The following is a 27,036-nucleotide window of genomic DNA, read 5'->3' on the forward strand; positions in this document are numbered from 1 at the left end:
TGACCAAGAGAAATGAGAGGCACCTGAGCTAAATTTCAAGAGTTGTTGCAAAGGGTCTGAATACTTATCCCAATGTTCAGTTTTTCATACATTTGCAAACATTTCTAAAATCCTGTTTTTCACTTTCATCATGGGGTACTTAGTGTAGATTATGAAAAAAAAAAAGAATTTAAACAACTGTAGTATCAGATGACGACATTAAAAAAAAAAATGTGAATGGGGTCTGAATACTTTATGAATGCACTGTATACCTACCTCACTCCATAGCCATTTTTCTTTTTTACCCCATGCCCTCCAATACTGATGTTTAATGTAATTATGATTTTTGTTGGTGCATTGAGGCACCTACACTACCTCTAAATTCTTACCCCATAGCCCTTCCCCTTCTATCACAATCTTCTTAGTTTCTGGGAATATGTTCTGATGAGCGTAAGCACGGTCAACTGGCCTAAAAGACAAAAGGACATTGCACGGGATTGTGACCTGGAATAAGAAAACAACTGCTGCAAAAGTGACAGCAGAGCTCAATTGCAGTTTTCCAAAGAACTTCATAAACAAAATATTCATGGGCGAGCTGCAATTGCCAAACCACTAGTGACCGATATTAATTCTCAGTGGTTCAACGCCCATAAGTCGTGGACTATTGATCAATGTAAGACTATTGGTTCAATGAATTGAGCTTTACACTGTTCCCAACCACCATCCCAAGCTAATGACCAAAACTGTCTTGTGTCAACAGTAAAGCATGGTGGCAGCACAATCATGGTTTGGGAAGCTATATTAGAGGCCTCATATTCGCCTTGAAAAGGTGGTGTCACTGCCAGCGACTATGTGCAAATTTCGGCCAACCATGTGCACCCCATGGTGCAGACATTTCTCAAAGACCGCACCATTTACCAAGACAGTAAGCTCCAATTCACACAGCTGATGTCAAATCGTGATTTGATGAGCATGCAGAAAAAGTTTTGCACCTTCCTTGGGTGCACAGTCGCCAGACCTCAATATCATAGAGTGTCAGAAACCATTAAATCAGACCGAGACAGAAGTACAGTTAAATCACACTTGTTAATAAAAGTAAAAAGAACAAACTTAGTCAAAACATAGCCAAAGTTCAATAACCGGAACGGATAGTCAGCCAAATTAGAAGTCAGGGATCAATGTAGTGGAACAGCAAGCAGGATTTGGAGCCAGAAGGGATGTCAGCAAAGCAAGTCTTTAAACAGGAATGCAGGAGCTAGGCTTTGTGATGTTGACTAAGGCAAAGGCAGAAATCCTTTGGGTTGGACGGCTTAAGTAGGCAGGACTGACGAACAGGATATCATCAACAGCTGAGTAACTGGAGAGATAGGAGCTGGCAATTAGCCTTCAGGTGAGCGGCCAGCTCTGAGAAGGAAGGGCTGAGCCAAGGCTTGACACAGAGCCACTATAGTCAATATTGAAGTACAAGGTTCAGGCTCGCCTCTGACATCTCTGCGAGAATTGGAACGATTTTTACATGAAGAGTGGTATCAGAATCAATTATGCACCATCCAAGACTGGTATTTGTCAATTCCCAGAAGTAGTCAGCCCTGAATGCCAAAGGCAGTCCAACATCATATTGGGTAATGATTTTGTTTTTTTACCTGATGTTTTCATAATTTTGTCCAACCCATGTATGTCTCTAATTGGGAATAGGACCCCTAGACCAATCCCAATAGGGACCAGATCTGGGAAACCACAAACTCATGCTCTAGAAATGAAGGCAGTAGAGGCCAACTATAAAGTACTACTTACAGTGGATATAAAAAGTCTACACTCCCCTGTTAAAATGTCAGGTTTCTGTGATGTAAACTGTACAACTCCATTGAACAACAAATTGAAATCTTTTAGGGGGAGGGGGAAGTAATAATAAATAACTAAAATATTGTGGTTGCTTAAGTGTGCACACCCTCTTGTAACTGGGGATGCAGCTGTGTTCAGAATTAAGCAATCACATTCAAACTCATGTTTAATAGGAGTCAGTACACGCCTGCCGTAAAGTGCCTATAATTAACCCCCAACAAAGTTCAGCTGTTCTAGTTAGTCTTTCCTGACTGTTTTTTTTTTAGTCGCATCCTACAGCCAAAGCTATGGTCCGCAGAGAGCTTCCAAAGCATCAGAGGGATCTCATTGTTAAAAGGTATCAGTCAGGAGAAGGGTACAAAAGAATTTCAAAGGCATTAGATGTACCATGGAACACAGTGAAGACAGTTATCAAGTAGAGAAAATATGGCACAACGGTGACATCACCAAGAATTGGACAGCTCTCCAAAATAGTTGAAAAGACGAGAAGAAAACTGGTCAGGGAGGCTACCAAGAGGCCTACAGCAACATTAAAGGAGCTGCAGACATATCTGGCAAAGTACCGGGTGTGTGGTACATGCAAGAACAATCTCCCATACTCTTCATATGATTGGGCTATGGGTTAGAGTGGCAAGACTGAAGCATTTTATTATGAAGAAAAACATCCAAGCCCAGCTAAATTTTGCAAACACACATCTGAAGCCTCCCAAAAGCATTTGGTAAATGTGTTCTGGTCTGATAAAACCAAGGTTGAACATTTTTGGTCATAATTCCAAAAGATATGTTATGCGCAATAACTGCACATCACCAAAAGAACACCATACCCACAGTGATGCATGGTGGTGGCAACTTCATGCTTTGGGTCTGTTTTTCTTCAGCTGGAACAGGGGCATTAGTCAAGGTAGAGGGAATTATGACCAGTTCCAAATACCAGTCAATATTGGCACAAAACCTTCAGGCTTCTGCTAGAAAGCTGAACATTAAGAGGAACTTCATCTTTCAGCATAACGATCCAAAGCATATATCCAAATCAACAAAGGAATAGCTTCACGAGAAGAAGATTAAAGTTGTGGAATGGCCCAGACCTGAATCCGATTGAAAATCTGTGGGGTGATCTGAAGAGGTCTGTGCACTGGAGATGCCCTCGCAATCTGACAGATTTGGAGTGTTTTTGTAAAGAAGAGTGGGCAAATATTGCCAAGTCAAAATGTGCCATGCTGATAGACTCATACCCAAAAAGACTGAGTGCTTTAATAAAATGTTTCTCGTTCAAAGGTTGAAAGATCAACATTTATCAATTAAAGGTATTTTAATAGTTACATGTAAATTAAAGAAACCAGTTACGGCATTGTATTAATATAACACACAAATGGTAAAATTGTTAAATAAGTTCCCTTTTTATCAAAATTATAGTTTTCAGACTTTCAGTATTAGCTTACATTAATATTTAGAGAATCATCATCAGTTAATGAAAGAAAATTAGGTCTGTTTGTATCTGAGTTATTATGCGTGTTAAACATTTGAATAAAATATATGTATCAAATTAATGAGTGTGATATTTTAAATATATTCAATATCACCTGTTGCTGTTAGGTACCTTATGAAATGATAATAAGAGAAATAAGGAAGAGAAGAAAAAAGAAAGAAAAGAAATAAGGGTATGGAAAGGTGGGGGGTACAGAGAGCATGGGGTGTTCCGGAGGCATAATATAGTCTTATAGTTTTATCATTGTTGCACATAAAAATGTTAGTTATGTTATTGTCTGTTTCGCAGCCTTCATAACTTGTATGAATAGCTTGAATTGTTTACAAGTCATGTAATCAGATTTTATATTTAAAAGTGCAATTTCTGCATATGGTATTTGGTATTATTTTTATTTCAAACATTTCTGAAGCGAGTAAAAAAACCTTTTTTCCAGAATTTCTTTTATAATAGAACAATATCACCAGATGTGTATATATGTTCCTTGTTCTGAACAGACGTGAAAGCAGAGACCTGAGTAATCAGGCGCAAATTTAGATATTGTAGCAGGAACCAAATACTTGCGCGAGAGTACCTTGTAGGTGGTTTCAATATCTGTCACATTAGGAGAAAAATATTTGATATTGGACCAGATTGCAGACCATCTGTTTGATCTATAGTTCGAGCAAGATCTTTTTCCCATTTTACCACATAAGATGGTAATTTAACATCTAATTTTAACTAGTAATGTGGAGTATATTGTTTATATGAGACCTCTGGCATGAAGGTCTTTCATGCATATATTTTCAAACTTCGTTAAATCATCTACAGAGTTGTCAATGCTTAGGAAAGGAATACAAAATTCTTAATTTAAAGATAAAATATTTCTGATTGGGGTAGCACAAAAGACTTGCATAAGTCTGGGAGGGGACGGATTGTTGTATTTAGGATCATGTGGTGTAAACATGTTATACCTGCTTTGGACCGAGCCCGAAAAGATCTGGGATAAATCCATGCTGGATAGAAAGCTGGGTTTTTGAGAAAAAGATAGAAGTGGATTATGTTTGGATTGCAGACCATGAGAGTTTGAGTCTATCCCAGATAGTTAGAGAATGTTTAGTGATTGTGTTTTTAAAGTTTTACGATCTATGGAACGTAACCATAAAATATTGTGTATGGAGCGAGGGTCACAATCTATTGCTTCGATGGTAACCCACAGGAGAAGCTCCGTTTTGGAGTGATATTATATGGCTTGTGCTAGTTGAGTGGCTTTATAATATAATGAAATGTTTGGAAATCTTAGACCACCATGGATTTTGGGAAGAAATAAGGTTTCTGTAGATAGTCGCGGTTTGAGTTTCCCCCAAGTAAATTTTATAAATTTTTTTTATTCAAAGGCAATAGGCCGGGATGTGTATTGGAAGATCTCTGAAAATTTAGGAAGTATGGCCATCTTTATTATATTTTTTTTCCCAACCCATGAAGTCGGTATAGATGACCATTTAAAAGCTTGTAGTTCATTTTAGTAAAGGATAGTTGGTGGAAAACAAATCCAAGTGGCTGACAGTGAGCTGGACACCCAAATAAGGAATGTTATGTGCCCATTTAAAGGGTAATTATTGTACAATTAATTTTTGGGCAGTGGTTAACGAGATATTCAGTGCTGTCGATTTTTGAGTATTAACCGTAAGGCCTGAGATGATCGAATTGTTTTTTAAAATATATTCATAAGGCTAGGAGCTGAAATTTGGTGAAGATAAAAATAGAAGGATGTCATCCGCAAATAAACATTTTGTGATGACAACCTCCCATTTCTATGCCTATTATAGAAGGTTCCATTCCTAGTCTTTGTGCTAAAGGCTCAATAAGCAAAGCAAATAAAGGTGAGAGTAGGTGTTCTTGACATGTGCTCCTTTCTATGTTGAATGTTTCAGATTTGTAACCTGCGTATTATTTAATGTACGCTTTAGGTTTGCAGTAAAGTGCTGCGATCCATTGTAAGAAAAGGGGGCCGAATCCCCATTTACTAAGAGTATAGTGCATATAGGACCATGAAATGGAATCAAACGCCTTTTTTACATCTAATGAGAGGAAACAGGCTGGGTTGCGGCATAATTTCGCAGCATGTGATAGAAGGGTGGCATGTCTAATATTTTCACTTGCTTGTCGGATGGGGATAAATCCTGCTTGGTCTTTATGTATAATTTTACCAATGAAGGTATTAAGTCTAGTAGCAAGGATTTTGGCTAATGTTTTAATATCTACATTTAGTAAAGAGATAGGACGATACTGTAGTTTGAACAGATGCTATCGTCCAAGTTTGGGAAGCATACAAATAATTGCTGTTAATGTTTCCTGTCTAAATGAGTGACCTGATAGTATAGAGTTGAAGGCATCAGTTAATGTGGGTAATAATGTTTTAATATATGTATGATAATATGGTGCGGAAAATCCATCAGGGCCAGGTCTTTTGTTTATTTTTGATGTTTGTTTTAATAGCAATGGACACCTCCTCTAGTAGCTCTGTGTTGTGGATAATGGGGGGGAGGGAAATGTGGGAAACAAACTCATCTGCTTTGGATGTATCCAGGTCAGTGCCAGAAGAATATAAAGTGTTTAAATGTGTTTTTAAACTTCTGAAGTATTTTCCTTGGGTTATTTGAGTATACATCTTTAGACATTTTGAGGCAGATAGGTTTAGTGGGAGAGTTGTGAGATTTGAGTGTGCAGGCTAAACCAGAGTTTCTGGTTTATTAGCTTTCATGTAAAGATTGTGGTGTAATCGATTGATAGTTTTATCTGCTGATTCTGTGAGAAACAGGTCAAATTGAAGTTTAGCCTTATCCAATTGCAGTTGTAACAAAGGGGAAGGATTGTATTTAAATGCCATACAGCAAGTGTTAAAGTTTGTTTCTAATTTGTTATATAAAGCTCTATGTCCTTGAATAAATAGAGCTGCTTGTCTCATACATATACCACATAAAACTGGTTTGTGAGCTTCCCACAGAGTGAGCGCTGATATAACAGGGGTTTAGTTGTTTACAATGTATTCTTTCAGTGCAAGGTCAATATTAAGTTTATGTGTTGGGTTTTTAAGTAAGTAATCTCTAAGAAGCCAAGTCGGATCATGTGCTTTTGGAATGGTAGAGGCTATAGTGGTAAGTATTGCACTATGATTTTGGATGTTAGGACTTCAGGTACCATACCTGTAGTTAGGAATATGAGGTCTATTTGTGAGAATGAGCGATGGGGATGTGAATAATGGGTAAATTGTCTTTTGGATTCAGTTCACACCAGGAGTCTACTAAATTATGTTTTGTAATAAGTTGTGAAAGAGTGTCTATTAGGGACATTCAAGAACGTATTAATTTTAAGGGTGTGCACACTTATGCAACCATATTATTATTATTTTTTTTTTATTATTTCCCTTCACCTAAAATATTTCAGTTTTTTGTTCAACTGAGTTGTACAGTTTATAGGTCACATTAACCCTTTCATGACTAAGCCTATTTTTGGAATTTGGTGTTTACAAGTTAAAATCCATTTTTTTTGCTAGAAAATTACTTGGAACCCCCAAACTTTATATATATTTTTTTAGCAGAGACTCTAGAGAATAAAACGGCGATTGTTGCAATATTTTATGTCACACGGTATTTGCGCAGTGGTGTTTTAAACGCAACTTTTTGGGAAAAGGGACACTTTCATGAATAAAAAAAAAAAAAACAGTAAAATTAGCCCAATTTTTTTGCGTAATGTGAAAGATAATGTTACGCTGAGTAAATGGATACCAAACATGTCACACTTTATAATTGCGCGCACTTGTAGATTGACGACAAAGTACGGTACCTAAAAATCTCAATAGGCGACGCTTTAAATTTTGTTTACGGTTACCAGGTTAGCGTTACAGAGGAGGTCTAGTGCTAGAATTATTGCTCTCGCTCTGACGATCGCGGCGATACCTCACATGTGTGATTTGAACACCGTTTACATACGCGGGCGTGACTTCCGTATGCGTTTTCTTTGCTTCGCGAGCTCGCGGGGACGGCGGGCGCTTTAAAAAATTTTTTTTTATTTTTTTATTTATTTTATTTATTTTAAAATAACTAAATTGTTTAAAAAAAAAGACCCCCCACCCCTCCTTTACACTTCAATGTATTCAGATCGCCGAAAACGGCGATTCTGAATACCGGATATTTTTTTAAAACCGGCGCCATTGGCAGCCGAGTAAACGGGAAGTGACGTCATGACGTCGCTTCCGTGTTTACGATGAGGAGACTGGAACGAAGCCGATTACGGCTTCGTTCCAGTTCCTCCGCAGCAGCCGGAGGCATCGGACACGGAATCGGTGCTCCCGATCGAACGGGAGCACCGGTAGCAGCGGCAGCCGCATCGGTTGTTATACCTGGATAGCCAATCGCCTGCTGCAAAAAACGGTACCGGGATGATGCCTGCAGGTGCGGGCATCATCCCGGTATAACCCCCGGAAGCCAAGTACGCATATCTGCGTACGCTCGGTGGGAAAGGGTTAAAGGTGGAAAATGTTCTCAGATGATTTATCATTGTCATTTTTATTTTATTTATACATCACAGAAACCTGACATTTTAACAGTGGTGTGTAGACTTTTTATATCCCCTGCAGATGGCACATAGTCCCAAGTAGACTGCTATCGAGGTTGCCCTGAATTTGGATCCTCCTTCCATATTTGGTTCTTGCCTGGTGGCCCAATGTTTTTGACAGCAAATACATCAACTTCTTCACACTCTTCCATCCAGCTCCTGCATTAAACCCTCCTGAGACCTTGTTAAACTGTAAACCCGAGGGACTTTCTAAGTCCCATTTCCTGACGCCTTCATGGCAGCACACGCTGGGTTGTGACTCCGCCCCCACAACCTGACAGGATTGGATTAGTTATAAATTTGAAGGGGAGACCCCCCGCTGCATTCTCTTTTTTATCCTCATCTGACAGGTTGGTCGGACACGTTTCCTTGTTACATATGAATAAAGCCTCTACCGCATTCGCCCCAGCAGGTTCAAGCTTCTCCTGTTTGGAAGTCCCTCCTGTACAGTCTCTAAAGGAGCTTCTATGGAGGGAGCCCCCTGCTCTGGTGATCTCAAGGGGCGTTTTTTACTGGCATTTTGACAAGCTTTAAAGAAGCTTACTCTGCAGTGGATTCCCTTCCTTGCCTTTCTCCTTTCTTTTCTTATTTATTTTTGCACCTGGCACCCTCAGGTTTTGTATACTTTGGGGGAAATATTTTTCTTAAGGTACGGAAATATTTTCTGAATTTGAAAAGGGATCCGGAAACCTTCCCTTTTATTGTGGAGCTTGAGGACCTCATCAAGGACGAATGGGAGAGATCAGATAAGAGAGCCAGCCTCTCTAATAGACTGGCAAAAATGTATCCTTTGAAGGAAGCGAAAGTGAGGCCCCTAATGAATGCCCCCTTCGTCGACTCTTCATTGATGCGCCTGGCCCGTCACGTAACCTTACCGATCGAGGATGCGGTCTCTTTCCTGGATATTTTGGATCGAAAAATGGATCTAGAGTTAAAAAAAGCTTATTCCACGGCCGGAGGGGCCTGTAAACCAGCGATTACTACGGCGGCAGTGACCAGGGCCATCTCAGGATGGGCATCCGGAGTGGAGAAGGATCTCAGAGACAGCGTCGAGATGGAGAAAATAATATCTTCCTTGCACGAGATCAGACTCGCAGGGGCAGAGGCCTCGGTAGATGTTGTTAGATCTTCTGCAAGGTCAATGCTGGCTTCAGTGACGGCAAGAAGAGCGCTATGGCTCAAGCCATGGATAGCGGACGCAGCCTCTAAAACGAATTGGTGTCTGACTCCTTACGATGGTTCAAACCTGTTTGGAGATGGCCGAATCTAGTTTGGCACCGAAGTTTCCGGAGGGAAATCGGGTATGATCCCTTCCGACAGAAGACCTAGGGCACAGAGAGGTCCAGCCTTCAAGCGTAATTTGCCAGACAAGTACCGGGAATCCAGATCCTACCGTCCAGGTAGGGAGTTTAGAAGGGACTGGAGGAGCACAAAAACCTCCTTTCTCGAATTACAGAAATCCAAGGCCACCCCGGCTGGGGATCAGCCAAAATCATTTTCAAGATCCGCCTGCCCACCCGGCCCAGGTGGGCGCCAGGCTGAAAAGCTTTTCCAAAATTTGGGCAAGACACATAAAAGACTTATGGACACTTTCCACGATAAAATGTGGTCACAAATGGAAGTTCAAGAACAGTCTTCCACCAAACTACTTCCGCGCAACCAGGCTTCCGTCCTCATTATCCAAGAGAAGCCATTTAGTAAAATATATAACGGAACTGAGACAAAAGGGTGCAAGCCTAGAAGTACCATCACACCAAAAAGGGAGAGAGTTCTATTCCCCTCTTTTTTTGGTGAAGAAGACAGGCGACTTGCGACCCGTACTGGACCTCAAGAGACTCAACAGAGGCATCCAAGTGGAGTCCTTCAAAATGGAGAGCTTACAGTCTATTCTCCTAGCAATAGACCTAAACGACTGGATGCTTTCTATAGATTTGTCGGACGCTTATCTTCATGTGCCAGTTCACCTGTTTTTCCAAAAATTCCTGCGCTTCGCCATAAATCAACACCACTTCCAATTTTAGTGTCTTCCGTTCGGCATCTCCTCGGCTCCCAGGACATTTACCAAAATTTTGCTGCCACTGGTGGCTTTCCTCAGGGAGAAAGGATTACGAGTCCACCACTATTTGGACGACATCCTGCTGTTAGCGGAGGATCAAGAATCTGACTCTCCATCGGGAGATTCTCCTTGCGACCCTCCAGAAATTTGGGTGGATAGTCAACTGGAGGAAGAGCAGTTTGCAACCTACACAGAGAATGATCTTTCTGGGGGCAGACCTGGACACCAAACTAAACTGGATACAGCTTCCAAAGGAGAAGGTCAGACCTCTTGTACGGAAAATGCAAAGGCTATTGTCGACAGATCAGTTGCCAGCCAGAGACTGCCTAAGTGTTCTGGGGTCCATGTCAGCAACTATACCTATGATACAGTGGTCCCAGTGGCACATGAGACTTCTCCAGAGCTCATTTCTCAGGCAGTGGGAGTATTGATGCGTCAGACCATCTTGGTCTCCAGTACAGTGAAGCAGTCGATATAGTGGTGGACACACCACAGCAATCTCGGGAGATACAGGCCGATAGTCCCTCCAGATCCAGAAGTAGTAACTTCGGACGCCTGCCAGATGGGTTGGGGAGCCCATTTTCGAGACCTGGCAGCCAAGGGGCAATGGCTTTTTCAGGCTTTAGGCTTGGTTTCCAACATCTTGGAGCTCAGAGCGGCTTTCCAAGCCTTGCGAGCCTTTGCGCCACTCCTGAGAGGCAAGAATGTAGTTATCCGCATGGACAACAAAGTGGCAGTGGCCTACATTCAGAGGCAAGGAGGTACCAGGAGTGTCACTCTGATGGAGGAAGTTTGGCCCATTTTAGATTGGGCTTAGATACATCTTTCAAGCCTAGGAGCAGTATATGTTCCAGCAGTGCAAAACATGTTAGCCGACTGCCTGAGTCGAGAGACCTTTTCCAACAATGAGGGGTCCCTGAACCCTCAAACCTTCGCTCTTTTGACAGAACTTTGGGGAATACCGGAGATAGACCTTGCAGCTACCCCAGCGAATACCAAATGCCTCAGTTTCCTATCAAGAGGGTCATTCCCATCGGTAGAAGTGGTGGACTGTCTGAGTCACCCATGGAATTTCAGGCTGGGATACATTTTTCCTCCAACTCCGTTGATCGCAAGGTTTCTATCCAGACTCCAGAGATCCTCAGCGACGGTGATCGCAATTATCCCACTGTGGCCAAGGAGACGATGGTTCACGACACTTCTGCAACTCAGCCTTCAACCTCCTATTCCCCTTCGGGTATCTCTGGATCTTTTGTCCCAAGGTCAGTTCCTGCACCCAGCTCCGGAGAAGTTGCACCTGATGGCCTGGAAATTGAGAGGGTTAGGCTGAGAGCCTAGGGATGTTCTCAGGAGGTCATATCAACTCTAATGCAAGCTAGGAGATCCACGACCAACTCTATTCTAGAATTTGGGAAAGATTCTGCTCCATGGCTCAGCAGAGAGGATGGAATAGCGTTTCTCCAGAGCCTGCTCACATTCTGGAATTTCTCCAGTCAGGGGTCAACAAGGGCCTGAGTCTAAGTACCCTCAAGATTCAGGTGTCTGCCCTATCAACCAAAACAGACACGAAGTGGGCCTTTCATCCTCTAGTTGTCCAGTTCTTGAGAGCCTAAAAATCGAACCCCCCAGGAAGCCGTTTTTTCCGCCATGGGATTTATCAGTAGTTCTTCACGCCTTGTCTTCACCTCCATTTATTCCATCTGAAAAAATCTCTCTATGGGACTTGACCTTGAAGCTGACTTTCCTGATTGCAATTACATCAGCAAAAAGGGTATCAGAAATACAAGCATTAATGATCTCGGAACCTCATTTAGTCCTTTTTCCTGACAAAGTGGTTCTAAGACCCTCGGAGCAGTTTATTCCCAAAGTAGCCACTCCATTCCACTACAACAAGGATATCATTCTTCCATCCTAACGTAACGATCAGGGGGACCCTCTGGATGTTAAGTCAACCATCATCAATTATCTATCCGCTACTACCTCATTCAGAAGGACAGATTCTCTCTTGGTCATCCCTCACAGGTCCAAGCGGGGTCAAGCAGCCTCTTCACGCACCATCGCATCCTGGCTGGTTAGGATCATTAAAAAAGCATATTCCTCCCAGCAACTGACAATTTCTGAAGGCATCAGGGCTCATTCTACAAGGGCAGTGGCTACCTCCTGGGCAGCATATTGTAGAGTGTCTCCGGAGGCGATATGCAGAGCAGCATCTTGGTCCTCCAGGCATACCTTTATTTGCCATTACAAAGTGGATTCAGCTTACTTGTCCATGACTGACTTCGGCAGATCTATCATTAGAGCAAATTCTTCCACGTTATAAGGAATTAAAGTTTATTTTTTACTTGCACCCACGCGACTGGCGAGTTATTTCCCAGTGTGTGCTGCCATGAAGGCGTTAGGGCAAACGGAAAATTGTATACTCGCCTTCCGTAATTTTCCTTTCCTGACGCATCTTCATGGCAGCACACGATTCCCTGTCTCTTTGTGATGATATATACGGAGAATGCAGCGGGGGGTCTCCCCTTCAAATTTATAGCTAATCCAATCCTGTCAGGTTGTGGGGGGCGGAGTCACAACCCAGTGTGTGCTGCCATGAAGATGCGTCAGGAAAGGAAAATTACGGAAGCTGAGTATACAATTTTCCGTTTTCCCCCTCTTGACTCTCATTCTCCCAGCTGCAAAACAATTTGTGGCAAAAGGCTGGTTGTCACCATATATTTCTGTCTCAGAATTCGAGCCTGAGTACATTGATCTCTGATCAAGGAAAAGCTGACGGCATGGCTACAGAACACTATGCCCTTATTTTGCCAAATCTGGGACCCCTGCGTTATGCATTGCCTCCCAAAATTTTTTGACTGCAGACCATTGGATCTGTGACGACATAAACTTTGCAAAGTGCTACTTATACACAAGTACCCCTGTTTGACTCTCTCCTTAGCCCTCCTCACCCCCCAAATCTGTACCTCTTCTCCTAACCTTCCTCTTTTTTTTTTTCCTCTTCTACTCTTTTTTTTAACCCTCTCTACACTCAAACTTTTATGCAATTGGAGTGAATGCCAAAAAAAAAAATATATTGAACAAGTAAAACAGGTGTGCTTTACCTTTTTTGTGTTTTTTGCAAGTTCTCTCCTCCCTTTTCCGGTTTTCTTGATCTAGTGAGACACTGCTGATGTGGCTGTACAAGCCTTTGAATGAACCCTTTAAAAAATATAGACTGCGCTACCTTTTTTTTTTTTTTTTTTTTTTTTTGATGCAGAGCTCTCTTTTGGTCAAATTTTATAACCATAGTAAAATTTAACTGCACTGAAATATAGCAAATAAAAGAACAGTATGAAAACAGTATGAAAAACCCTGAACATACCTCTTTTAGGAAAGTAGACAACCCAAAAGATCTGATCATTATTTTTTGGCTTCGAAAAGAATAAACATGCAGCAATTGATGGGGGTCAAAACATGGAGATTCGTGCACTAATACATTAAAGCGGTTGTAAACCCTTACATATACCCTTTGACTGGTCTCAGGTGATGCACACAGATGAAACCAATCCTTATACAGGAGTTGTACATGTTTATCTGCAGTCTTCACTTTATATCCGTTCAAAGTCCTGAATGTATAAGCTTGTCTGAGAGTTCAGAAAAAGGGGGTGGAGAGCTGACGTTACACTCTGCAGAGCCCAGTGAGGAGAGCTGTCAGCTGATTGGAGGGAAGGGACACATCCCCCCCCGCCACACAGCACATAGGAACAGAGCTGAGGCTGTCAATCAGCTGGAGGTCCATCCCCTGTCACTGTTCGTCTCTTGGTGTCAGGAAAATTTGTCAGAAGTGATTTATGCAGATAGCAGAGGAACGAAGCAGCTGACAAATGTGACACTTATTGCTCTTAATTGAGTCGAGTACACACTATAGATGGATATGCTTTGTTCATATGTCATGTCCGAGGTTTACAACCACTTTTTTTAGGTCATACACCAAGAGGTGAAGGGTCACAGGTCACATACAGTCGGAGAAGATAAAGAGATTGCTGTACAGGATAAGGGAAGTGAGAAGGGATTAATATAGGTCAAATCAAAGACAGAATTAAGCAGAGAGGGGTCAATGATGGTATTTTTCATTGGCTGTGCTCACAGCACAGCTCCCCTTCTAGCTCCTAGCATTGGAGGCGTACTGTGAGCGCACCAAAAAAAAAAAAAAAGTTTTACATTTTTAGCCAGCTGTCAGGAAGCATGCCACATGTCTATGTATAAGTGATGGATGGCAGGTAGCGTTGCTAAAATTAAATGGTAATAATAATAAAAAAAAAATAATTCACAGTCTTTGCAGCATGCTTTTACTAAAGACAGGTGCATGATCTTTAGTATTGACTTTTACTTGTGAACCTAGATTAATATTTATTTATTTTCCTTTACAGGCACAGAATTTGAAGATACAGATTCAGAGTGTGAGGTGAAAATTGAAACAAAGCCCTCAGCTACTTTAAAATTTGCCAACTCAAATGTAGCAAATTCTACAATATCAGTAGTTTCATCAGAAGATAAATCTAGTCTTAACCTTTCTGAGAAAGGAAAGATGATGAACAAGGCACGCAAATATAAAAAATTGAAATTCACAAAAGATCACAGCCAGGAACTCCGGGCTGAGGGTAGTGATGATGACCTTTGGAGCCGCCGCCGGAGTGAACGTATATTTCTACATGGGTCTGTCAGTTGTCCATCTATGCTTTCTGATGTGAATGCAATGACCAGCTCTGTGCCTAAAGCTATGCGCTATAGCAAAGTGACAAGCTCCAAGAAGGGGAAAGAACAAAAAGAAAAGGTAGGCATGGTAGACCTGTTTTTAGTGCAATATATAAAAGTAATTGATGAGAGTCAGTAGACTAAGCCACAAAGTGATCCTTAACGCTAAAAAGGACAGTAGTTTGAGTATGGCTGGTCAGTCAGGAGGAGCAAGATGAGAGAAAACACAGGAGTTCTGAAGATATGTTTTAATTTTTTGTTTGTTTTTTCTATGGCGGCCCATAGTTTTTCTTGGAAGCAGGGATGCAGACCGAATCTGAGTAAGAAGACATGCCTGATGATAGAACTCCATAATGGAAGATAGTTAAAGGCCAATGCTACCTTTTTAGCATGCTACACCCGTATTTATGGAGCAACATTTTGCTAAGCACAAACCTCTTGGGTGTATTGCTTTGCAGGCTCCTGTGTAAAAATAAATGCACATTTTACTTTTACTGCAAAAATGTTACATTTATTATGTTAACCACTTGCCAACCAGCTCACGTAGATATACTGCGGCAGGTTGGTGGCTCGCTCTCGCTAGCACTGCACGCTGCATGAGTGTGCCCACAGGTCAGGCGAACTCTGCCGGCGATCGCCTAGTACAAAGGCAGAATGGGATTTGCCAGTGTAAACAAGACAGATCCTCACTCTGACGGGGGATATGTCGGAGATCTTCTGTTCCCAGTGATCGGGAACAGTGATCTCTGTCATGTCCAAGTGAGCCCATCCCCCCCTACAGTTAGAACACACCTAGAGGGAACACTTAACCCCTTGATTGCCCCCTAGTGTTAACCCCTTCCCTGCAGGTGTCATTTTTACATCGATCAGTGCAAGTCCCTAAATCTATCCCATAGTTTGTAGATGCGATAACTTTTGCGCAAACCAATCAATATACGCCTATTGCGGTTTTATTTATTTTTTACCAAAAATATGTAGAAGAATATATATTGGCCCAAACTGATGAATAAATGTGTTGTGTTTTTTTTTTTATATATATTTATTTTGGAAATATTTTTTATATTTATTTTGGATATGTATTCTAGCAAAAATTGGCGCTCTTTGTTTATAGCGCAAAAAATAAAAACTGCAGAGGTGATCAAATACCACCAAAAGAAAGCTCTATTTGTGGGAAAAAAAATGATGTCGATTTTGTTTGGGTACAGAGTCACACAACCACACAATTGTCAGTTAAAGCGATACAGTGCTGTGTCTTAAAAAATGGCCTGGTCATTAAAGGGGCAAATCCTTCCAGGGCTGAAGTGGTTAAAGAGGAACCTTTTAAAGGATAAGTACACCCTAACACTAAAATCTCTACATCTACAGATACCCACAATCTAATGCTAACCTATCTAGCCCTGTAAAAAGAAATACGTATACATACCTTTTTTGAGGCTGATCCGAAACGATCCTACGTTGAAGTGTCTTTACCGTCGTATTTGCGGAGGTATTCGGCCGCTAGCGGGGCGCTTTTAACCCCTGCTAACGGCTGACAAAGGGTTAACGCCACCCACAAAGCGCTGCTGCAGCATCGCTTTGCTGGGAGTATAGCTGCGCTGCCCCAATGGGCAAGAGTGGTGTATAATACTCTGCTTCTTCACCGCTCCAAAGATGCTGCTAGCAAGACTTTTTAGCGTCCTGCCAGCGCACTGCTCCAGGTTGAAAGCCCTCGGGGCTTTCACATTGAAGAGACAGGAGCGGCTTTTTCAGGGCGCTTTGCAGGTGCTATTCTTAGCGATGTAGTACCTGCAAAGCACCCCAGTGTGAAAGGGGTCTTAGAGTAATTAATTTTAAATTTGCAAGCAAGTTCAATTTCAAGAAATTTAGAGAGTAAGGCAGGGAAAGCTTCTGATGTATTAGATATGTAGGCAAACACATCATCAGCATGTAACACCATTTTATGACATTGGTTACATAGGATAACACACCGCTTTGTCAGGTTTGTTGCGTATTGCAGTGGCCAAGTGCTTCCTGTGTGAAGACTACATACTTTCCTATAAGGCATTATTCTCTTGATAGAGAATTCCTTGACGTTTGATTCTTGTGTTTTGTGGACTCTTCACTACACCTTTTTTGTGAAGTAGTGAAGTCTCAACTTGGTGAACAATGACTTTGTTTAGAAACTTATGAGCAGAGTCCTTGTTTGAAGTAAAACTAAACTGTATCGGAGCACCACAAACTGAAAACACAAATTAATTTTTAATATTCAAAGTAAACTCCTCCATCTATACGTGTATGAATGCTTTATTATTTTGAGATAATTTTGAAAAACGTCTCCTACCATTTCTAGCTTTGACTATCCTAAGTAAGGGATGATTCATGTAGATGAAAGAAAAAACGCACCTCTAAGTGCAGAATTAAAAGTTTTAATATCCCCAAACAAGATTAAAAACACTTACAGAATCAAGGATAAGAAGAGGCATAACATGGATGTATGAAGCAGGCGATCCGGGATCAGGAGCTCCCAGTGTATCATCACAGCTTTCTAGGGATAACAATATGCAGCACCAGAAGGTCCCAGGATAACCAGTAGGTGAACAGCCCAGGCTCTGGGAATACTGGTGAAGCAATCGCGCCGTCTGAGTCAGCGTGGAGCATGAATCCCGGAAATGGCGTCAGCGGGAGGGGACGACAACCAGCATGGACCTCAAATAGAAAATATGTCATCAAAATGGGACGCGTTTCGGAACTACTGATTGGTTCCTTCTTCAAGCCAATGACAACAGGTTTGTAGAAGCTAAGCTTCTCATAGTCTATGGGCGGAGCTGTGGGTAGGGCTATGGGCAGTGATGAGGGAAAAAAAAACAATGCTGCAGCAGCCCAGGAAGTAGTATGATCCATGGGCATAGAACTGCATAGTAAACATAAAGACAGTGTGGGATACAGCCAACAAATGAAAAACAGCAAGACAAATACAGCAAGACATTACAAAAGTACATATAAGGACAGGAACTTAAAATCAATGGAAAAATATAAAATAGAACAAAATGGTCCAACCGTACATTGCTCCTCAGTAGCAGGTGCCACTAAGGGGGAGTTGATGGAATATTTCAGTCATATTACATATAAAATGCTAAGATATTCATTGGTAAAAATATATATGTGGTTTATGTAAACAGCATAATGGGATTTTTATATACACTTACCTGTAAAATCCTTTTCTTGAGAGTACATCATGGGACACAGGAGCTTCATTACATAGTGGGTTATATAGGCACCTCTGGTGATTGGACACTGGTTAACCCCAATTAAGGAGAATTCCTCCCCTATATAACCCCTCCCATATGGGAGGCACCTCAGTTTTGTAGCAAAACAATAAGAAACCACGTAAAAACCCAAGAGGGGCGGGAGCTCTGTGTCCCGTGATGTACTCTCAAGAACAGGTAAGCTGTATATAAAAATCCAATTTTCTTGATCATACATCACGGGACACAGGAGCTTCATTACATAGTGGGATGTCCCAAAGCAATGCTCAGATTGAGGGGAGGGAGACACAGATCATAATTAGAGACCGCCAGGGACCAGAGGACCTAAACTGCAGCCTGCAGTACGCTGCGCCCGAAAGCGATATCCTCTTGCCCTCTGACATCCACCTGATAGAATCTGGTGAATGTGTGGACTGATGACCAAGTTGCAGCCTTACAGATCTGAGCCAGGGAGGCCTGGTGATGCACTGCCCAAGAAGCACTTACAGCCCTAGTAGAGAGTGCGCTTTCACTCGAAAAGGAGGGATTTTCCCTTTAACACTATAGGCTTGAAAAATAACCTGTCTAATCCACCTTGAGAGAGTGGATTTTGACGCCGCCTGGCCCTTCCTAGGGCCTTCCGGCAAAATAAACAAGCAATCAGTTTTCCTTATCTGAGCAGTTGCTTGAAGATATATACTGATTGCTCTAACCACATCCAAAGTGTGCAAAGATTCTTCTTCTGCGGACACTGGGTCTGGAAAAAAGGATGGTAGGAATTACGTCTTGATTCAAATGGAATCCCGAAACCACCTTAGGTAGAAAGGACCTGTTGGGACACATGACCACCCGGTCCTTATGAATAATTAGATACGGCACCTTGCTGGAAAGAGCTGCTAGCTCTGATACTCTTCTAGCCGTGGATATGGCTACCAAGAAAACCAATTTTTTAGTCAGGAGAACTAATGAAGCTAGATGCAAAAGTTCAAATGGTTGCCCCTGCAAAGCCGAGAGAACCAAATTCAGATCCCATGGGTGTACCGGAGGTTTGACTGGCAGTCTTATCCGCATGGCCCCCTGGATGAAAGCCCGCACCAGGAAATGCGATACAAGTGGCTTCCGAAAAAACACTGACAGGGCCAAAATCTGCACCTTGATAGTGCTAATGGCCAAATTCATTTCTAGGTCTGACTGGAGAAAGGCCAAGATCCTGCTAATGACATACTTTCTAGGATGCCATTTCCTGAGTTCACACCAGGAAACATATGCCCTCCAGATTTTGTAATAAATAAGCCTGGAGGCCGGCTTTCTGGCATTGACCAGAGTAGAAAGGACTGACCCCGAAAGGCTGCGGTCTCTCAGAATGTGGGTCTCAGCAGCCAAACTGTCAAATTCAGACTGTGTAAAGCAGGATGGTAAATTGGACCATGTGAGAGCAGATCTGGCCAGAGAGAGAGGATCCATGGCCTGCCTACTGCCAACTTCATGATCTCTGCGTACCACGGTCGCCTGGGCCAAGCCGGGGCCACCAAAAGGACCGATTTTGTCTCCCTCTTGACTCTTCCCAGGAACCGTAACAGAAGCGGGCTCGGGGGGAAGGCATAGATCAGATTGTACTGATCCCAGGGAACTGTGAGAGCATCTGACCCCTGAGAAAGTGTATCTCTTATCCTTGACACGAATTTGTCCAGTTTCCTGTTGAACCTGGATGCAAACAGATCTACGTCTGGAGTACCCCACCTGTGACATATGTTCCGAAACACGTCGGGGTGCAGAGCACATTCTCCTGGGCACAACTGCTGGTGGCTCAGAAAATCCGCCTGTCAATTTTCCACTCCTGGAATGAAGACTGTAGAAAGACACAGAACATGCTTTTCTGCCCAGACAAGTATGCGATTCACCTCTTTTTGCGCAACCAGACTCCTGGTACCGCCCTGGTGATTGATATAAGCCACTGCTGTGGCATTGTCGGACTGAACCCGAACAGGGAGGCCTCGTAGTCTGTAAGACCACTTTATGAGAGCCATATAAACTGCCCGGATCTCCAAGACATTTATGGGCAATAGCTTCTCGATCGCAGACCATTTCGCCTGCGAGCACATCTCCTCCAACACTGCTCCCCAGCCTGTCAGGCTGGCATCTGTCGTGATAATCTTCCATGGAAGAGGAAGAAAAGTTTTGCCCTTCAGCAAATTCTTGGTTTGTAACCACCAGACGAGACTCTTGCGTGTCCCTGGGGATAGACGCATAGGAAGATCCAAGGATTGGGGCTTCCTGTTCCAAGCCGCAAGGATGCATCTTTGCAGAGGCCTTGAGTGGAACTGGGAGAATGGGATGGCCTCGAAGGAGGTGACCATTTTCCCTAACCGTCTCATGCACAATTGAATGGGGGAAGATCTCCTGCCCAGAATTAGGCGCACAAGATCCCCAATGGCCAAGGCTTTTGGCCTTGGAAGAAACACCTTGCCCTGAGCGGTGTCGATCATACCCAGGTATTCCAACCTGGTGGCAGGCTGTAGGGACGACTTTTCTAGGTTTATAATCCAACCTAGGCGTTCCAGGTGTTCTAGCGTTCTGGTAACGCTGTGGTTCAGGAACGCTACTGTTTTCTCCATGAGAAGCAAATCGTCTAGATAAGCCATGACGGCTATACCCTGAGCTCTTAGGTTTGCCAAGAGAGGGTCTAGAATCTTTGTGAAGACTCGAGGGGCCGTAGGCAGCCCGAACGGCAAGGCCACAAATTGAAAATGGCGCCGCTCTACCACGAACCTTAAAAATTTTTGGTGTGCGGGAAAAATTGGCACATGGAGATATGCATCCTTGATGTCTATTGATGCCATAAACTCTCCCCCTTGCAGGGAGGAGACCACAGTGCGGATTGACTGCATTCAGAAGGACCGGATGCGTAAAAATCGGTTCAGATCCTTCAGATCTAGGATAGGTCTGACACTTCCATTTGGCTTTGGAATGGTGAAGAGATTCGAGTAAAACCCTGAACCCTGTTCTTTTGGGTCCACTTCTACTATCCCCCCCCTGGGATAGTAAGTGATCTAAGGCCAGAAATAGCGGTTTTTGCTTTACTGGATCCCTGGGGATCCTTGACCTTAGAAAGCGAGAAGGTGAAATCTCCTGAAACTCTAGCCTGTAGCCCAGAGATACCGAAGAGATCACCCACTTGTCCCGGATCTCTTCCCGCCAGGCTCCTGCAAACTGCAGGAGCCTTCCCCCCCACTCGGCCGAGCGGGGGCGCCCCTTCACAAGGAAGCTTTTGGGCTCTGCTTGGCAGGCTTTCGCCCCCAAGTCTTTTTCTGCCCCTGGGCCCGGCTCTGAGCCTTTCCTGTAGAGGAAGGTTGAGAAGGCCATCGCCACTGCTTAGAGCTTGATGCTCCAGGAGAGAGATCACGCCTAAATGAAGGACGTTTGCTCCTTTTGACTGGAAGAAGAGTAGATTTACCCCCTGAAATTTTTTGGACGAATTTGTCTAATTCTTCTCCAAACAAACGTTCCCCTTTAAACGGAACCCAATCAAATGCTTCTTGCATGACAGCTCAGCTGCCCAATTCTTTAGCCATGGGGCCCTTCGCATGTGTACCAACAGGAGAGACAAACGTGATGCTTGTTGGACAGAATCCAAAATCTCATCAATCATGAAACACAGAATATGAGGCATTTCTGCATAATTCTCTACTTCCTCACTGGGAAGGAGCCCAAGCATCTGCTTAACCTGTTCCTTGAGGAACTGACACAACCCCACGGCTGCGACTGTATGTTGCACTACAGCGCCAGTCATGGAAAAGGAGGCTTTTAATAAGGTTTCCAGCTTCTTATCAGTTGGATCTTTAAATACCTGCGCACTACCCCTTTTCCTGCTATCTTTCAGGGAAGCAGAAATAAAATTCATTAATTTACCTTCAAAACCCTCCAATGTAGCCCTAAGGGAGTCCTCAGTGACATATACCGGGGCTGACACATTAGGAGAGGCTGCAAAACCTGACCGGGGAACTGACTTGTCCTGTAAGACTGGCTCCAGTCTTGCAGGGGGGATGGTAACTTACAGGTACTTTTAGAACCCCTGGACCTAGGCAGTGATTTACCAGTGCTCTTGTTACCTCCCCCTGAGACCCTCTTACGAGGAGACATAGTCCTAAGCTACAAAGCAGAGGTACTAGTACAAAGTGCAATCACTGTTGTGCTTAAAGTCTCACAATAAATATATATGCTTGAACTGCACAACCTGATGCTGAGTAGGTGTCTAAGGTTTGCCGGGATCCAATCCCCTGGGATGCTTACTGCCCACAGCTCCTGTGTCTCCACTTACAGCCCCCTGACGCTCTGGGCTTTTTAAAACTGGCGCCTGCGCAGTACAGCGCTGTGCACACTGACGTGCACGGCTCACAACCACACTCCCCCCTCCTCCATTAGGCTGGGAGCACACCCGGCGCGCATGCGCGCGGACTGCGCAATCCAGGGGGGAAAGGGAAAACTCCATCGGAGCTGCGTGGGACCCCCAGACTACGTGGGACCCATGTATTACCTCTATTGTGGCAGGGACTGCAGTGGAGACGTGAGACAGCTGGAGAACCAGGCTTCACTGAGCGTGTGTACTGAAAGGCATGTAAGTATGCATCAGGCTGCTCTTACTCCCTCTAGTGGTGGAAACCAGGTAAGACATACAACTACTCAAAATGAAGAAATCCATCATATAATTATATATATATATAGGATTAACTTCCCTTACCTGTCCTCGCTGCAGGAATTGCTGAAACAGACAAATTCCAGCCTTCACCCATCACGGCGGGCAGTGTTGGCCAACCTTCAGGTTTATCTGGGGCTCTTTCTCAGAAGAGCCTCCTACCTGGACTATGTAAAAGACTCTGCCAGAAACTTTCGTGCGCTCTGTGTAAACAGTACACCAAATCTGGTTTTTGCCAGAGCCCAGTCTTCTAATAGGAGAGGACTTACAGGCCAAACCTCGTTTCTTCGGCTGACGAGGCCCGGTTACCATATCATCTTGGGAGTCAAATATCGGCCCGAGATATGGATCCGGTTTGTTGTAGCCCTTAGGCCCCCCCCAGGGACCTGCACAGAGCTTTCTAAATAGCACATGTTTTATGTGACCAACCACCATAGAGACTGGCGAAAAAACTGAGGTGCCTCCCATATGGGAGGGGTTATATAGGGGAGGAATTCTCCTTAATTGGGGTTAACCAGTGTCCAATCACCAGAGGTGCCTATATAACCCACTATGTAATGAAGCTCCTGTGTCCCGTGATGTATGATCAAGAAATAAGGTTGACATCATAAAGTACATAAGTATACATGTGTGTGCATGCCCGCACAAGAAACAATGACAATGGGCGTTCAAAAAAAAACAAAAAACGCATAGATGAGAAAAGAAAAAAACGCATAGATGCAAAAAAAACATAATTTTTTTTTGTTTTTTCTTTTCTCATCTATGCATTTTTTTTGTTTTTCCGAAACGCGTCCCATTTTGATGATATATTTCCTGTTTGTGGTCCATGCTGGTTGTCGTCCCCTCCCGCTGACGCCATTTCCGTGATTCATGCTCCAGGCTGACTCAGATTGCTTCACCAGTGTTCCCAGAGCCTGGGGTGTTCACCTACTGGTTATCCTGGGACCTTCTGCTGTTGCATATCGTTATCCCTGGAAAACTGTGATGATACACTGGGACCTCCTGATGCCGGATCACCTGCTTCATACATCCATGTTATGCCTCTTCTTATCCTTGATTCTGTAAGTGTTTTTAAGCTTGTTTAGGGATATTAAAACTTTTAGTTCTGCACTTAGAGGCACCTTTTTTCTTTCATCTGTTTTCTATTAGAGATTGCTCCCCTCTTTGAGTGCAGCCCTAAGTGTTTGAAGAAAGAAAAGTGGGTTGCGCTAGAAAAATATGTAAATAATCAATCTGTGAAAATTGAATAATTAGATAAATGGATAATACCACCGATCCTATAAGAGAGTAAGTGCAAAAAATGCAAAATACACTATATGATTATTGATCGTTTAGAACATTAAAGCGATCGTGTTTTTTTACTATGTACTATTTATCAGTTATGTTTTCACTGGCATTTGATCTTTCAACACTAGTCATCTGATTGGATATTTAGTCTTATTAGATGTCCAAATTGTTTCTCTATATAATTTTCTTATCACACTGGAGAGAGTATTATTTGTTTATATACACATGTATTTTGCATTTTTTGCACTTACTCTCTTACAGGATCGGTGGTATTATCCATTTATCTAATTATTAAATTTTTCACAGATTGATTATTTACATATTTTTCTAGTGCAACCCACTTTTCTTTCTTTTTTTCTTGTGAATGTAGTATAACATTTGGGTTTTGCAGCTTGTCTTTGTTTAGTGATCAGGCAAGCGCATTTTTTTCCTTTTTTATACTAAGTGTTTGAAGACCACTTCATCCGTCCAATAAAGACACTATCTGCCTGGTCCTGACATTCTGAGCACCCTTGACATACATTTTATCTGGATGATTCATGTAGCATTTACTTCCTCAAACCCATCTGCCTGCCCTTAGCTGAGGTATGCAGGCAAGAGGATGTGTGCATAGCTGTCCACCCTCCCCTCTCCCAGGTGAGAAATGCCCATGAAGGCTCCTGGAATGTATGACAACTTTTGGCCTAGATCAGAAACCAGGAAGTAACTGAAGAAATGTTAAAAGAAATTTAAGAAAAAAAAAAAGTTAAAACATAATATACCTTCCTATCTAATAATAGCAAGCATTACAATTTGTTAATGCTGTTTGAGAGTGTTTAGTTCAGCTTTAAGTCCCAGTTTGAACTAAGGGCTACAACTCTTCACCCACGATAACTCCAGTCACTTTACAAAAGGAACGCATACACAAAGACTGTTCTGGACTACAGACAATATGTTTAAGCAGCACAGCAGACAAAGAAGTCACAAGAACAGTGTTGTGTTTTTTTTTTTTTTTTTTTTTTTTTTTTTAAAGCCGTAACATGGAGGGACAGAATCCCAGAACTTCCAGCAGTGGCCCTGTGTTCCCCACTATTTAATGTCACTTGTAAACACAGAAGCCAGGTTTCCCTGTTACAAGTGACAGAATACCTCTTCCTGCAGCTCCCACAGAACATTACCATGCTGAGCTGCAGCCTGGTGCCCGCAGATGCAACCCCTGCTGGATGACCTCACTGCTGCTGGCCTCTGGGGGAGAAGCAAAGCTGCAAATGGGTGCACTGTGTGGGAAAAGGCAAGGGTGGCTGCTGAGAAGTAAGCAGATAAGGACAGTGGTGTGGTGGTGTTGAGGTGGCATTGTGTGTGGAAAGGTGAGAGTGTAGAGGTCAGAGCTGAAAAAAATGGCTGAGGGGTGCAGAGGTGAGCTTTGATTGGGAGTGCAGAAATGCATTTTTAGTATACCGCATTTCTGAAGCCTGCATTCTGTACTTTGCGCACTCCTGAGCCTTGCATATAACACATCCCTAAACCCTACACTCTGTACATAGCACACCCCTTAACCCTCCTCTCTGTTCATAGCACATGCCTGAACGTTGCATTCTGTGCATAATGCACTGTTACACACTCCTGAACCATGCACCCTGTGTGTAATACACTTGTGAACCCTGCATTCTGTAATTAATGCCTGCCTGAACCTTATGCACCGTGTTACGCCTAAGTCCTGCACTCTGTGCGCAAAGCACACCTTAACCCTGTACACTGTATTATGTACTCCTGAACCCTGTGCATAGCCAACCCCTAAACCCTGCACCCCATGAGTAGCATGCTCCTGAATTTGTGTTATGGTTTTAACAACTATGACATGCTGTGCGCAAAGCACCATATTGCTACTCCTTCACAAGGAAAGAGTGTGTGTGGGGGGGGGGGGTTTGTTCACCTCTTTTCTGAGGAAGAAAAAAAAAAACACTGCACAAGGATTAATACATTAAAATTGTCAGATAAAGCACTCATAGATAATATTCCAGTTGAGATGGAGGGGATCATTTGTTGACTCGTATCACCCAGTGCCAACGAACAATTAGTTTAATTTGTTGAGGAGGTGTGTGAAAAAAAGCACACATTTCAGGGCATGCATTTTAAAGTATAGGTAAGAAAAGGGGTAGGAAATGTAAGTGGGGATATAGGCTATAAAGGTCTAAAGTGGACAGGGACGATCCTGAGATGTGAGCGTGCCAGTGATCAGTTCAATGGCACCAGGGTATCCTTTTATCCTGACTTCTCTGCGGAAGTACAGAGAAGGCATGCAAGTTCAGAGAGGTGAAAGGGTGGTTGAGGAACCTGCAATTACCTTATGCAATGGTCCCTGCAAAGCTGCAGGTTACCACTAACTGGCAGGCACACTTCTTTGAATCAGCCCAAGATGCGGCTACATGGCTTGATCGTAATGAACAGGCCCTACACCATCCCAGAGAGGATGAAGAGGGTGATTGAAACTTGGCATGCACTTACAAGTTGAGGTGCCTGGTCCTCATTCGCTTAGAGCTCTCAATAGGCTCTTTATGGAAATTTCTTCTTTAATTCACTGTTTAAAGTTTTTTGTTCTCCTGGGTGACATGATATGGTATAACAAACCTTGAGCTAGTTTATGGTCTAACAACAAATGTGCCCTGTCTATGCGAAAAAAAAGGAAAAGATGTTATATTTTATTCAGTCTAACTTTGGGATATGGTGGCCTGACCTGTTGACGGCCTTGTCCTTGTGACCTTTTTTTTTTACTTGCCTTTTCTACACTGCAGGGTTCATTGGGAAGATAGACAAGCCTGGGCATACCACTCTGCAAGAGTGGGCACTGTTGTGCAGTGTTATTTCCAGCTTGTGCAAGTTGATGGAAGGATTTTCCTACAAGTTTGCCCAATCGCGGTTCAACCAGCTATGTCAGTTCCTGTGCCCTTGTGTTCCAAGATGATTTGTATCATCATACCATAGACAATGGGGTATATTTACTAAAGGCAAATCCACTCTGCACTATAAGTGCACTTGAAAGTGCAATCGCTGAAGATCTAAGGGGAAGACCTGAAATGAGAGGAAGCTTTGCTGATTTTATCATCCAATCATGTGCAAGTGAAAATGCTTTTCTTTTTTTTTCCTTGCATGTCCCCCTCAGTTC

At 43.0% G+C, this 27,036-nt stretch overlaps 1 protein-coding gene across 1 annotated transcript in view; it reads left to right on the top strand.

Annotated features, from left to right (window-relative positions):
• TNRC18 (trinucleotide repeat containing 18) overlaps window positions 1-27,036 on the top strand; it is a 392,145-nt gene that overhangs the window by 261,432 nt on the left and 103,677 nt on the right. The window contains 1 exon segment of the mRNA XM_077448715.1: window positions 14,366-14,769. Within this exon segment, the coding sequence (XP_077304841.1) occupies window positions 14,366-14,769 (404 nt within the window).

The sequence above is a fragment of the Lithobates pipiens genome, unplaced genomic scaffold (genome assembly GCF_037356315.1).
Source record: "Lithobates pipiens isolate NorthernLeopardFrog02 unplaced genomic scaffold, aLitPip1_a1.2 Scaffold_22, whole genome shotgun sequence".
Taxonomy (NCBI): Eukaryota; Metazoa; Chordata; class Amphibia; order Anura; family Ranidae; genus Lithobates; species Lithobates pipiens.